At 42.7% G+C, this 15,838-nt stretch overlaps 1 protein-coding gene across 1 annotated transcript in view; it reads right to left on the reverse strand.

Moving 5' to 3' along the window:
• The window catches only part of RNF150 (ring finger protein 150), a 208,867-nt gene that overhangs the window by 4,564 nt on the left and 188,465 nt on the right, over positions 1 to 15,838 (reverse strand). Inside the window, exons 5-6 of the mRNA XM_040418484.1 lie at positions 11,366 to 11,462; positions 9,946 to 10,153 (exon numbers count right to left, since the gene is read on the reverse strand). Of these exons, the coding sequence (XP_040274418.1) occupies positions 9,946 to 10,153; positions 11,366 to 11,462 (305 nt within the window). The remainder of the gene's footprint in view (positions 1 to 9,945; positions 10,154 to 11,365; positions 11,463 to 15,838) is intronic.

Raw genomic sequence — 15,838 nt, forward strand, 5'->3', positions numbered from 1 at the left:
GGACACATGTGAGATAATGCAGTAATTGTGTTAGCAGACAATGGTGGGCTTCTCTATCTAATGCCATTAAAAAGCTATAGCCAGCCATTCAAGAGCCTGAAATGGCTTCTTAGGGCCAGTTCATGGAGTTTTTTGGTGCTGATTCTGGCGTGTTTCCCATGTGGAATCAGCTCCAAAAAACTTCTCCAAACAGCCTCCCATTCAATTCAATAGGAAGCAGCGCATGATTTTTTTCCACGTGCAAAAAAGAACCACCATGCTCTATCTTGGCATGGAATCCGCTCTGAATCTCTGATTGAAATTAATGGGAAGTGGGAAAAGAACACGTTGTACACTCATGTGCCCGCACGTTTTTTGTTGTTGATCTGGATTTGGATTCTACGCCAATTTTAAAAGCATTTTTTTAAAATCCATCGTGTGAACTTACTCTAGGGACCATTCACACAACTGTAAGCCATCTGTGCCTGTTATACAGGCACCGGCTGTGTGAATTCCGGATCACGGATGCGGACCCACTGACTTGAATAGGTCCACAATCCACAAGATACAGAACGGAGGCACGGATCGGAAGCCCTCGGAAACACTTGATAGAGCTTCTCGGGGCTTTCGGACACATCCCTATCTTATGCCGTACATTGTGGATCACGGACACATTCAAATCAATGGGTCTGTGCATTGCGGACTGCAATTTGTGGTCCGCAGCACGGGCGGCTTACATTCGTGTGACTGAGGCTTAAACGTGTTTTCCTGGGCTTACTTAGTGGTGACATATTCTTAGGATAGATCATGAATATGATGGTGGGAGATTTATCAAGACCGGCAATTTGTGAGCTACCAGGTCATAAATTAGGAGCATCCTCTGGCAGCTCTGAGAGGCATCGATTTCTGGCTTCATTTGTGCAAGAAAACTGCTGTAAATGAAGATAAATTTGTCTCGGGTGTTACCCGCACCTCTTACCGGACCTTGCCAAGACCCCTTTTGGAAAAGTGGCAAGAACGATGTAAAAGAGGCACTTGCGATTTTATTTTTTTCTTATTCAAAAAGTCGCATTTAAAAAGTCAGAAATACATAGCTTGGAACTTGTTAAAGCCACTTTTCTGGCACAAGGGAGATAATAAATCTCCCCCACTGTGTAGTTTCCATGTCTGGCTAGACTGGCCCGGTCAATCAAAGCAGTGAGGCAGGGGTTGGTCACAGAAATGAGTGGAGCAACAGAGACACCCTCATTGCACCAAATTCTTAATTTGCATATTAAGAAAAACTCAGGAACAGAGCCTCAGATCAACAAAAGAAAAACAGCGTTGTAATCTGGTCAACCACAGCTATGTGTCTATGCAAACAGTTGGATAGGGAGGTCACTGACGGCAGAGTCCCTTTAAGGGCAATTTACAACAATTAGCAAATGCCCGATTATTATTTTTTTTACCATAGAGGTAATACAGGACAGCAGAAACAAATGATAAGACACCTATTTCTGTGTTACAATTTAACAATATTACATCAACTATGTATTTTCACCAATGAGAAATTGTATTCCCAGTGTTTATTGCTTATCTACACTGATACCGTCCTAGAATTGCTTGCATTTTAATGACTGCTATGTGAGAAGGGGCAGTTCAGATTGGAGATGAACTAAATGGGTTTTCTGACACCATAAATTGATGACCAATGTGCCCCAAAGTCTAAAATGTATTTATAAAATGTAATATACTTACCTGTCACCACAAAACACAGTGCAGTCTGCAGGCAGCATATTATAGAGCAGGAGGAGCGGAGCAGATTGATACGTAGCTTTATTAGAAAACATTTAGTAAAACCTGTCATTTATACATTTAAATCTCTGCCTTTTCTAACTTAAGACCACCCCACGTACAGCTCTCAGTACACAGGGGAGGTGTTATCAGACACTGACAGCTATCTATGCATATTCACTTAGGCCTCGCACACGACCATATTTTTGCATCTGTGACCCATCATCATTTTTTGCAGATTGCACATGGACCCAATTATTTCTATGGTTCTGCAAAAAAACTAAAACCAGACATCCCATGGATGTGACACTTGTGCTGTCTGCATCCATATGTCCCTTCCGCAAGTTATAGATCAAGTCTTATTCGTGCTTGTTTTGCGGACAAGAACAGTCATTTCTAGGGATGGGAGTGAGAGAAACGTGGCTTGCACATGGAGGTTATTTTGTGGATCTGTTGTTTGTGGAACGCAATAGGGACGTGGTCGTGGGCATGAGGTCTTATACAGAGAATGCTATCAATCACTGATAACACCTCCCCTGTACTAAATCTTTTCCCACAAGATCAAATATCTATCTGCTCAGCTCCTCCTGCTCTATAATATACTGCATTCTGTGGTGACAGGTCCACATGCGACCCACGTCATCTTGTTTAATTCAGCAGTGCACAGACTTGTCACATATTTATTTGCACAGCAAACTGCAGTGATGTCAGTGTGTCACTGCGGGGAAGAGGCCCGGCAGTAGGAGCGACCTGAAGTTAAAATAATATATGTATTACATTTTGTTATTTTTAGACATTTGAAGCACATTCCTAGTATTTTTAGTCATCGGAAAATTTCTTTAGGGTATATTCACACACAGCAGATTTGTTGTGAAATATCTGTGACTGTCCCAGTCATCTGAATGGAGCACAAAGAAATCCATGGAGAAAGAAAACCTTTCAGATGTATGGAACAGATTTTCAGTCGCACAAGTTCATGGAACACATCTCAAGATTTAGAAAATATCAAGTGAAGAATACCACGGCACTCAGGGTCTTCTAATTATGCAGGTTTATTCACCAAAAAGGCACAACATTTCAACTACCAACAGTCTTTATCTTGTGGACCAATATCCTCAGGATAGGTCATCAGTATCTGATGGGTGAGGATCTGACACCACACCCCAGCTGCTCTGCAGTAGGTGTAGTGGTCACTGCAGTGCGAGCAGCTCTGTCCACTACAGACAACTGATGGAGCTGTAGTTCCGGTACCAATTTCAGGCACCGGAACTACTGCACCTGTTTCTACAACGGAGCCCCCAAAGGCAACCAAAGCGCACAGTGCATGCGAGGCCACCCTCCATTCATTTCTATGGGTGGTTCCAGTTTCCTCACAGAAGTGAATGGATCGGTGGTCGAGAGAGTGCGCTTGGCAATTTTCACAAGTCCCACAGAGATGAATGGAGAGCGGACGGCACCAGTGCGGTGTGCTCTTGATCACTTTGGGGGCCCTGTTCTAGAGATAGGTACAGGTCCCACATCTCTTGGATATTCTTCATATAAGTTCAACCAAGTTAGACAACACAGAGGTTTCAAAAAGTCAAAAACACAAACCTTGCCCGTGACATAGGATGCATCTACATCATGCATATTATATTCTACTTTGTGTCCAGGAGATCTGATATCTAGTCCCTTATGTAACCGCTGCAGTATTCTGTATAACTGAAGAGTTTGCTGCTGCAGTGGCAATCAGAGATCAGGGTTATGGGACGAACACTTTGTGCCCTCTGTTATAAGCTGCTTTTACATTTTTCCATATAATCCCTTTGTCATTCACTTCTATGGGACGCTTGTAGTATTCACTTGAACAGACAGCCGTCCTACAGAAGTGAATGGGGACGCCATACTCGCAAATTACACCTGCTCACCAATGCAAATGCTGCGTCGAGCGGGTAAAAAGGGCAGAGAAGGCACAGCTGATCTGCGGGGGTGCCGGAAGACGCACCCCAGCCAATCTGATATTGATAACCGATCCTGAGGGTAGGTCATCACTGTTACAAAAACGGATAACTCCTTTGAATATCTTCTTTAGCCATGTTCACATGATGGACTTTTCCAATTGACCCTCAGGATTCTGCCATTCAATGAGATTAATCTATGGGAAGCTACCAGTTTCCAGTGGTGTCCACAAAAAAAAAAAAAGACATGTCCCCTTCTTGATGTGGTATGCAAATTTGTGTGGCAATGATCCAAGGCATTATGAATGACAGCATGGATTCTCATAGATTTCAGATCCTCTTAAGGTATGTTCAAATGATTGATTTTTTTCCACTGGACCCTCAGGATTCTGCCATTCAATGGGATTAATTTATTGAAAGACACCCATTGCAATTTCCAGTGGTGTCCGCACCAAAATGGGACATGTCCCCTTCTTGACATCTGTACGAAAATCATCCACGACTATATGGATGACAGCATGGATTCCCATAGCCGGAAACCCATGGTGTAAACAAGCCTTTAATGTGTGTTAGTGGCAAATCAGAGAACGGCGCTTAGCTACAATACTAAAGTCAACCCGTAGACAAGAATGGTTGTGTTTCTAGAAGATGCCAGCATGGCAAAAACTAAGGATTCCGAGAAAATGATATGTACTCAAGAAACTATGAACTAAAGTTTATATTATTAACAAAGTATAAACTGCTAGTGGTGCTTGGTCAATGATCAAACATCCAAGGTAGTGAACCCTTTATTGTGTCATTCCAAGCTCTTTCAATTTGGAGGCAAACTCACATGCAGCCATCAATATCAAACACTAGTGTTCAGTGATAAAAGCAGGCTCTGCCTTGGTACTAATGATGGCTGCATCAGAGTTTGTAGGAGGGCTGGAGAGCACCTACTGCCATCATGCATGGTGTCATAGTGTGGAGGGCTATTAATTACCATGCCTGTTCCCGTGTAATATTCATGTAGGGAACATTGACCAGCCTTTGGTATGTCCAGGGCATCGTGGAACCAGTCCTAATACATTTTTCCACTCAGGAGATATGGAGTCCCAACAAGATAACGCCTACCACAGACTGCCTGTGCTAGACAACATGCCCTTCAGGGTATCCAGCAGCTCCCCTGGCCATCTTGATAGTCAGAACTCTCTGAGAATGTCTGCAAGTGGATGGAGCAAATGCTCTCCCATGCACAGCAGCCAACAACCACCTTGATGAACTATGGGTCCAAGTTGAAAGAGCTTGGAATGACATACCACAGAAGGTCATCCAGCACCTGTACGACCATTATTATACCAGAGTGGCAGCCTGTACAGGGGAGATGTCTTCAGGATAGGGGTCCGCTGTATGAAGAGGCTGGTAAACTCTGCATTTAGATGCCAGTTATCGGTATATAAGCTGAAGAGGTTTTAAAATTTTAGGTTAAAAGGAGTTTATGATCAAATCCATCCTATTAAAACCAGCTTTTGTGCCCGATGAGCCCTTGCCAGCTGAATCTAATGTTCTTGCTCCCATGTCGTTCCGTGGCCTTATTGCAGAGAAAACATATTTTTGTCATGTATAAACTAGTCCCTGTGTGCAATGAAGGCATTGTCGTTGCAACAACTACACCCTTGTTGCACACAGGGACTAATTTACGTATCACTAAACTGGTTTTAATAGGATGGATCTGATGTCAGATTCCCTTTAAACTTAAATTAACCTAAAAAACTGGAAACTTCCTGTCAGAAAAAGAGTTAAGTAGTCCCATGACTGCTCGATAACAATCCACTGCATAAGCAGATAAGCGGGTGTTTGGGTTGTGTTCTCAGGGAGAGATAAGAGCTGGGTCCTCTTTTTCATCAGCATTCAGGGTCAAGGGACATATAAAACCATGTGAGAAGCAGACACGGCCTATAGTGACTTTTGGAAATGACTGAAAACATTTCATAATCCAGGAAATGCTTTGATGCTTCAGCTCAGAGGTCTTCCATCCACATGGTGTTATCACTGCTGAAAAATTCTGCCTTCTCCCTTGCATTGTACACCATAAAACAGATCTTATCATCTTTCTAACGCCCACTCCACCAAATGTCACAGGCTGTTGCCATTTACAGTTATTTTTAGGCCTTCTTTTATTCCTTTTAATCCACATGACATATCTGGTTAAGAAAATATAAAAGACCTTTAAATAAAATATTCTCAATTATTAATTATTAGTACAACGCTGCACTTCTAGCTCTACAACCTGCCCTTCAATCTGCTTTCTCTATTGTAACATATTTTCCACCATTATACACCTTTTACAACACCTTTTGACATGTGAGGTGAGGATAATTTTAACTACAGTATATATGGACTCAGAGTGTGTTAATATAACAATCATCACTCACTGTCACGACTGTGTCATGGTCTCATTGTTGTACGCCGTGACACGTTAGCCGTGCATGCTGGTTGCCTGGGGCAATGTGTTGTTTATGCAGCATGTGTGTGCTTTACTCCTTTCTCCTGGTTCCTTCTCTGTCTGGTGCGTGTGGGGTTAAGTTCCTGACTGGGTGTGGTCACTTGGAGCTATTTAGCCTGTGGCTGGTAGTCACCTGGTAGTCACCAGGGTTAGTTGTCATCCAGCCTTTGTTGGTGCTGGAGCTATGCTCCTGTCCTGGGTATTCCATCTGCCCAGTCCTTGACGGTCACCTTGTGGGACATCAATGTCTCCTCTGTCTTCTACCCTACCTTCCCTATTCTATGTGTGGTGTGAGTTATGTTCAGGGTTTGTGTTGTATGTCTAGTTGTTGTTCCATGTCTGGTCTGTTTTGGTGTGTACGGTCCTGCATGGATGCTAGTCATTCCCCTGTCTGTCTGTGCTTTAGTGAGAGGGCTCCAGGGTTCCCCGGAGGGGGAAAAACAAGTCAGTGAGCAGCTCTGCCTGGGACCGCCATGCATCCTGTCCGCATGGGGGTCCAGGCAGTTACTGGTGTGCTGGATTCTGTGTTTGTACTGTGTCCTGTTTTGGTTCCAGTACATATTCATGGTTTCCAGTTGTGGTAGTGTGGACTGCTGGTGTTCCTTCCAGCAGCCGCGGCAGGTAAGTAACCATGGATCCCGGTGCCCTTGATCCAGTTGCTTTTCACTGTCTTTACCTTTCCTTGCATCTACGCCGATGGGAAACTCCTGTTCATCTGTATCTTGGATGAACAGGTCGTCTCTAGTTCCTGACATTATTTCCAGGGACCAGGGCGACTCAGGGTCCGAGATTCCTGTGTATGAGCCCTCCTACCATCTGGGTCTGCTCATACAGTTAGGAGTCAGGGCTAGAATTAGGTTGGCAGTAGGAGGTGCCCTGCTCCCTTTCCTCGTGTCTAGGCCTAGTTTCTCATCCCGTTTCCCATCAGTGTTCGGTGGGGAGTTTCCCCCACTCGCCACCATGATACTCATGTCACTGATCCCCAGCCGCTGCTGTTCAGCTGCTGCTCCGCTCACGTCTCCACTTCCTGACCTCCAGCTCGACACACAGGAAATGGCTTGGACAGTGAATCAGCCAATCCATGACTGAGGCTCTATAAGGGCACAAAAGAGCTGCTTGTCTCTTATGAAACCAGAGATATATAGTATTTTCTGGACTATAAGACGCGACCCAGATTACAAAAAATACTTTCTACTTATTCAGCCTTCCCTGGTTTAATGAAGTAGAGGATACCTTCATCAGGCAAACACAACAGTTATAAAACATGCACTATACATACACAAATACAAACACCATGCTGCCACCCCTTGCTCCCAAGGTCACAGGTCAGGGGTTACTGAGCTTGTTCAAGAAAGTGCAAAGTAATAAAACATTTCATGGGTGGATAATATAATTGATACAAATAACATAAAATTGAAATCATGGCTATAAAAGTAAAAAAGAAGAAAAATAGGGAAAACAAAAAGAATAAGAATAAAAAGCTGCCTAGTGTATGCCCCGAAAATGAGGAAAAGCTGCCTAGAAAATGAGGAAATACTCATATTGTTGTTTGATGTGATGCCCACATTTACAGAGGGACTGTAAACTAAAACTACATAAGAGAGCAGATCTCAGATAGTGAGCGCTCTCCGCTGTAAGAGTCACGGTTGCTTAAGCAAACCTGGCGCACTTCAACCCCAGCAAGCTCTCAGTCTCTGATATACTGCTGAGCGGCCATGATGATGAATAAGCCATAAACACATTGGAGTGGCAGAGGAGATAGAAGTTGATCGGGGAATATGTTAGTAAGGAAGGAATGACAATGAAGTTATGTCAGCTGATGTGCACTGACGTTGACCATTTTGTCACGACTGGGTATGAAATGTGGAGTGTCTGCGGACTATAAGAGCAAGATTTTTTCTTGCTAAAAAAGTGTGTCTTATAGTCAGGAAAATATGGTAACTACTTGTACAGTAAAGTCTCTTGCTTCACAGTGTTAGGCCTCATTCACACAACTTTATTTTTCTTCCGCGTTATTTCTAAATATAGAGATAGCACAGATTTCATATACCGGTAAGTGCCCCAGTAGCGTCCACACAAAAAAAAAAAATCTCACCTTACTCCTGCTGTCTGCAATGTAGGCGGTTGAGAATGTCGTTGTCACTCGGCTTCTAGGTGTGATTACATCGTCATTCCACCTGTGACCTGTGCAGGAGGTCGCAATGATATCATCGCTGCCATCCCAAACTGTGCCACTGCCTCATAGGCCTATAAGGCTGAACGACAGGGCAGAGGAGCCAATGGTTCCTGTCCCCGCCATTCAAGTCCGGCTCCCCCCGCCCGGTACCAAATGATTCGTAGCCTGGTACTGGTCTGTGGCCGATCGTTGGGGATCTCTGATCTAACTACACAAAAGAAAGGTCTAAGGTGTCCTGTAAAAAACAGTATCAAATACATGTCTTAGATAGGCCCATTGCTGAAACATTGGCCTGGTAAGGAAGTAAACGCTCCGCTAATGGTGTGGTTAAAATCGTGTGCCACCAGGCGACAGGTAAAAAGACTTATCAATATTTTACATGTATTATCATAGTCACAAATTATTCAATACATGATGAATTTCCTTTGCAATCTCCGTGGCTATCTTGTATATGGTAAGTGAAGTGTGCAGCTGCTCGTTATGCTCATTGGCAGTGGCCATTGATGTCTTCCTCTTGACCACTGAGTCTGAATGATTCTAAATCCCATCAACACTATCAATTTCACAATGTGGTATGCAGAAAATCTGCAAACAAAATCATGGCTGCTGCATTTAAATCTTCCACTATCAATAAAATCATCAAAATAAATTAAATATGGGTCTGGAGCAAATGTTAGTCAATGTAGCTAAGCCAAGGTGCGTATTTCAATACATAGTCCAGGATTTCCAACTCTGCAGGATGCACTATAGGAACCTATGCAGCATCCACATTTTATCATCTGCATTTACATCTATATCTGATCAATATTTGGAGCTACTATATGGTGAAGATATACCGTACATATGGAGTTTAGTGGCATAGTACTAAAGAATCAAGAAGTTGGCAAAACGGTTGGCCCCCATGACTACTACTTTATTTCAAATAACTTCAGTTCTGAGCACCTGCAGAGACCTTTAGGTTACATCCACGTGATATTTACTGCAGAATTGCGTGTGGTAAATCCGCAATGTATAACAGGACCAGCAGAGTGGATGAAATATTCGTAAATCTCACCCATACACTGCTGAGAAACATTCAAAGAATAAATTGACCTGTGGAGCAGATTATGAAATCCACAGCACGCCAGTTTATGCTGCGGATTTCCACCGTGGGTGCACAGTGTGAAATCTGCAGCAAAACGGCAGCAAATCCACATGTGAGTCACATGATGTCAGCAGATGTTAATACTGTTTGCTACTCCTTCAAGAACTTGCCCAACTGGAGCACAGCGGGGGAGATTTATCAAACTGGTGTAAAGTAGAACTAGCTTAGTTGCCCTCAGCAACCAATCAGATTCCACCTTTCATTTTTAACAGCTCCTTTGGAAAATAAAAGGTGGAATCTGATAGGTTGCTATGGGTTGTACTTTACACCAGATTGATAAATGAACCCGTTAAGTCTTATAAATACAGTATGTGATCTTCACTGAAAAAACACGCATTCAATAAAATACAGCATCTGTCATCTTACAAGGTCAGATATCATAAATCTTCCAAGGAACCTTATTAATAAAGCTTTTGCCCTTGTTATCCCTGTGTTAGAAAAGAATACTCACTGCTTGCAGTATAGCTGACCTCTCCAACCTGTGGAAGTACATCCGCATTTTGGATGATCTGTAAAACACCTACAGTACGGACAGCGGGGTCTACTCCTACTGAACTCTCGTTCACGGTCACATCACTGGCTCCTGTAATTTGATTAGTTGGTGGTCCTACTGAGCCATCAAAATCTGGAGTGATGTCATCTAAGCAATCTGCATTTGGCTGTTTGGAAAAACATGACAAAATTGTTTAAAATTTGATAAAAGGTATATTTTAGATTATTGTATAATATTGCAATCCAGTTATGCGATCCTATTAGTATTTTGCGTAAGGTCTCATGCACACGACCATATTTGTGATCTGCATCTAGTCTACATTTTTTGCGGGTTGGATGGGGACCCATTCATTTCAAATATGTCCCTTCCACCTTTCCATAAAAAAGTCTTTTTGCAGACAAGAATAGACATTTTTTTACACAGGGAGGGATGTGCGAAACGCTGGTATCCGCGTTTGAGGATCTGCTATTTGTGGACTGCAAAACGGAGATGGCTGTGTGAATGAGACCCAATGCTAAATTCATTAAGTGACAACCCAGATTTGACTAACTTTCCACAATAAATATACTTTGAAAGAATATTTGGCTTTAGTGGCACCTATATTCTGAGAGCCCTGTACAGGACTAGTTAGTTTCATTGGTACCATTTTGGGGTACAGTCAACTTTTTGATCCGATTTTATTCCGTTTTTTGAGATGTGAAATTAACTGCCAATTTTGCCATTGTTTTTTTTTTTTTTAAGTTTTCTTTTAGTTTTGCCTTTCATAACAACCCATCTGCAGCATCCTGTGAAGGCATCATGGGGAAGTGATGAGCTTTAATGACTCTTTCCTTGGGAGGTGCAATGGTAGACTCTGCAGTAACTTTTTTTTTAGGTCAACACATACTATATGGAGGAGAGATTACATTTCCCAGTCTCATCAGGGGTGTGACATCAATATATATATATATATATATATATATATATGTAGAGGTCTTCAGGCAAGCAGTTGATTTACTGCTCATGAAGATGTACATATCAAGCAAACAGGTGACTGTCACTAGCCTCTGGTGCTGAGCTGTATAACATAGTCTCTCTCCAAATGTTGGTTATGAAACTATTACATATTTGATCACCACCCAGTGATCAATCACATGCTTAGGCCTTGGGCTAAACGAGTTGTGTTATACAATGGAGATGTCTTATTAGCTTCGCTGTGCCGCACGGATTGCACTGCCCGGTCTCCTTTACATACTGTAAGGTTATGTCAGGAGGTGGGTTACATTTAGCAGTTCCATGCTTACAAGTGTAGCTGAAGTTTTCATGCACATCTAGAGAAATGATTTACAAAGGACATTCATACATTTTGCCATGCAAATCAAACGTCCTGTGTACTTACTGGTATACCCAGAGCCTTGAGAATGTTCATTTTACACATTGGACACGTGCGGTGATCTAATAACCAGGGGTCCACACAGGACTTATGGAACAGATGTCTGTAAAGGAGAAGAGATAAAATATAAAACCACTGAGGTAGAAAGTACTTATATCTTATAGACTGGCAGCACATGGAGAGTGTGAAACTGGAAGAGATTCCTTACGCTTTTCACCATGATCATAGGACACTCACAACTTTTCTGCATAGGGTAACTAGTATAAGGTACCTGTAATCATCGTGGGTGGAAGGTATGTAAGGTGAAGTAAGAGCTGGTATTTTATGTGTCAGCAGCAGCTATTGCTAATTGACACCTTGAGAGTTAGCATGGATGTCATGGCTGATCCGGGATGGCTCTTACTGGGAGTAGTCAAAGTGCTGGGTGGGTGACTACTCCTCATGTACCAGGCATAAAAAACAGCCAGTACTGCCAGGTGTGGTGGATTTACCTCCCTCGGACTGTGGAGCTCAGGAGTCTGTGTGCTGTGAACTGAGGGCTGTGCTGGGATTTGTGGTTTGAGCCGGGCTGGAGGACTCAGACCGCCTGTGAACTTGATGAGGCTGAACTGCTAACAGGTTGTGAATTAACACCCAGGAGAAAAGGTGACTTTTTATTGTTTAGGGGCTTTCCTTGTGTGTGAACAAACACCAAGCCACCTGCGCTTTGTGATACACCTTATCTGCATTTTGTTATACACCAATGTGTGAATAAACACCGCTGTTTGATTCAAGGACTGTGTATTTTGCCTCTATACTGCATCCGTTAGTCCTAACTACCAGAGCGAATCCCCACAGTAGGTACAGTAGGTCACTGACCACATAGTCCGACCCCTTATGAGCAGAATGTAAGAGAATATGGCTGAGCATACACATGAGAAGCCCATCAGCTGAACGTCCATTCGGCGGTCAGCTATCTCTCTCATAAACTTGTCTACTTGGCCAAGCTTGCATATGTTCTGAATGGGGAAAAGGGAGGTAAGTTGCTGGAAGATAACACCTATCTCCCTGATGAAATCCAACAGCGTGATCCTTATCTACCAAACTGGCAGATGTGAATTGCAAGGCCCGACAATACGCATTAGATGGTCAGCTTGTATGTGACCATCCTATAGCCACTGTGGTTCCTTTCTTCTTATGGATGCCTAATGCACTGCGAAAACAGTGCATAATATCCGCTACGATATGCCGGTATCACTTTAAAGGGGTTATACAAGAATGAGGGGGATGGGGGTGGGGGTGGAAGTTGGCAAACCCATCTACTTGGCTGGACTTGTAAAGGGAAGATTACTTATCTGCTTCCCGGCACTGGCTCTTTCAGGCCTGCAATGCTCTGCTGGGTTCCTTCAACTGCTCCGATGCTCAAGTCAGGGGGGCTGCCTGGGTCAAAATGGAGGTATGTCCGGGTTCAGCTCTGAACCCGGACAACCCCTTTAAGTATGTTTCTTTCAAATACACATTTCTGATAATACATCTTGATATTGCGTGTTCGGCCTGATTGCTCTACCTTCAAGTCAAACTTTATTTTATTTTCTCTGTTAGAATTCTGTCACCTGTTGGATTCCTGGTGGTGTCACAAATGAGAGTCGGATAGTGATCGATGCTGCTCTTTAGAAGTATGTTTGCAAAGGAATATGGGATGCAAATTGCATATGGTGCCGATATAGTCAGGCAAGCTGCCTTTAAACAGATAAAGGAATTCACAGAATCGTAATAAAAAGGTATTTCAATAGAAGAAAATCATACTACTAAGTCTATATGACCCGACCCGTAACAGACCTTGGCTGCAAAAGCTACAAGGTCCAAAATATGTACAAAACTGTTTTAAGCGCAAATACATGCAGTTAAATTAACAAAATGATCTATAAAGTGTGTACATAGCCATTAAAAAAACTAATCCTAAAGGCGTGGTTCACATAGTCAGGTTTTTTGGAACTCCCTGTACTGAAAATGGTGCACAAGTCTTTTTTTAATTGTATTTTTTATCTAAAGTATATGGTAAGAATTAGTAATTTGTGAACAAGGATTATTAAAGGGAGTCCGTCAGCAGTTTTGACCATGCTAAACTACTGACAGCACTAAGTAGGGTCTGGGAAAGCAGTACAAGCAAACCTATTGTGGAGGTTTTATTATAAGGAATAGTGTGAACATGAATGTTTATTCTGCCATATCCTGCTCTTGTAAGTGCATTGGAGTCAGTGCTTCACTGTGCAGCTTCAAAACCCCTCTGCTGAGTGGTGGCTTTAGCATCCAACCAAGGGACCATTACAGCCGTGGGCGTGGGCTCAATGCAGACACTAGAGAGAGCTCCACTGTGAAGCTCCACCCTAGACACTAGCAGGAGCAGAATCTACCAGAATAAAAGTTCATATTCACCCAACTACTGTTAATAAACACTTCACAAAAGCTATGTTTGTACTGCTCTCCCCAACCCCTACCTAGTGTCGACAGAAGTTTACAATGGACAAAACTACAGCCTTACTTCCTTATAGACCCCATTTACTAATATTAAACATTTGCCCAGGGGCATAGGTCCCCATAGAAAAAACTTTGTATAGGACCCCTCCTCCACCCAGTTTCCCAGTATGTGTGCAGGCAATGCAGAATACAAAGATTTTTGATGAATTTGCATTTTCTTTAAGCAGAAAAAGTGGAACAGGTGTACCGTAAGTATGGCGCTCATCCTGAATATTGTATTTCTCAATGTATCAGACAAGTGGCATAGATACATTGATAAATCTTCTTCCCTTCACTCAACATCTTATAAAACTGTCTACCTGTAGCCACCACTAGGGGGAGCACAGTGCATAGGGATTTATACATTTGTTACCATTCAATAATCACTTTGCACTGAGCATCTCCTAGTGAAGACTGATCAAAAATGCAGTGAATCTATGTTGAGAACAGAAGAAGCAGTGTAACTCCAGGTCCCCCCTCCTCGGACTGTATAGCAGTCACCTTCATGCTGCATTTTGCTTTTAATATGCCACCATACATATGTCTAGTGTAAATGCTGCCCATCTATAGAAATTATTTATGAAACCATCAGGCATCACAACTTCTTTTCTGAAAAATAATTATTCTTACAGCGTGACTGGTACATATCTACAACGCTGTGACCATTCACTCTTATCCAAACAATAACCATGTTCGTCTTAGTCTTTCTAGAAAACCACTAATTGTACTGCAGAGACGGCATCCAACAACCGTAACCCACGTCTGTAGAGAAGGAACTTACGTCATACAGTATCACCACCCCCACACTGTAAATGTGTCTGCTGCTAGTTACTACGAGCTGCCCTTGGAGACGTCTGTTTTTCATTTATACGCAATGTGGGGCTTCCTTGGACAGGAAGCAGCTGAGCAAATTCTCAGTTTCCAGCGTTAACTTCCATGTACTGGCTTAACTTCCACAACTTAAAAAAAGCACTGCCAAAATTCCAAGCAGCATCCTTGTAAGGTCTCCACTCCCAGCGTTTCCATGAGGGGGTGCTTGTAACCTGCAGGATGGCTTTCATTAGACAAGGATGTCACACTGGTCATGCTGGCTGAGATAAATATCTTGGTCAAATGCCAACTTTGTATAAAAAAATGGGAAAAGTTGTCTTTTGCCAAGATATTTCTCTCACCCAGCATGGGTATATGTAAAATGACACCCCAAAACACATTCCCCAACTTCTCCTGAATACGGAGATACCAGATGTGTGACACTTTTTTGCAGCCTAGGTGGGCAAAGGGGCCCATATTCCAAAGAGCACCTTTCGGATTTCACTGGTCATTTTTTACAGAATTTGATTTCAAACTCCTTACCACACATTTGGGCCCCTAGAATGCCAGGGCAGTATAACTACCCCACAAGTGACCCCATTTTGGAAAGAAGACACCCCAAGGTATTCGCTGATGGGCATAGTGAGTTCATGGAAGTTTTTATTTTTTGTCACAAGTTAGTGGAATATGAGACTTTGTAAGAAAAAAAATAAAAGAAAAAAATATCATCATTTTCCACTAACTTGTGACAAAAAATAAAAAATTCTAGGAACTCGCCATGCCCCTCATGGAATACCTTGGGGTGTCTTCTTTCCAAAATGGGGTCACTTGTGGGGTAGTTATACTGCCCTGGCATTCTAGGGGCCCAAATGTGTGGTAAGGAGTTTGAAATCAAATTCTGTAAAAAATGACCTGTGAAATCCGAAAGGTGCTCTTTGGAATATGGGCCCCTTTGCCCACCTAGGCTGCAAAAAAGTGTCACACATCTGGTATCTCCGTATTCAGGAGAAGTTGGGGAATATGTTTTGGGGTGTCACATGCTGGGTGAGAGAAATATCTTGGCAAAAGACAACTTTTCCCATTTTTTTATACAAAGTTGGCATTTGACCAAGATATTTATCTCACCCAGCATGGGTATATGTAAAATGACACCCCAAAACACATTCCCCAACT

This window comes from Bufo bufo, chromosome 2 (genome assembly GCF_905171765.1).
Source record: "Bufo bufo chromosome 2, aBufBuf1.1, whole genome shotgun sequence".
Taxonomy (NCBI): Eukaryota; Metazoa; Chordata; class Amphibia; order Anura; family Bufonidae; genus Bufo; species Bufo bufo.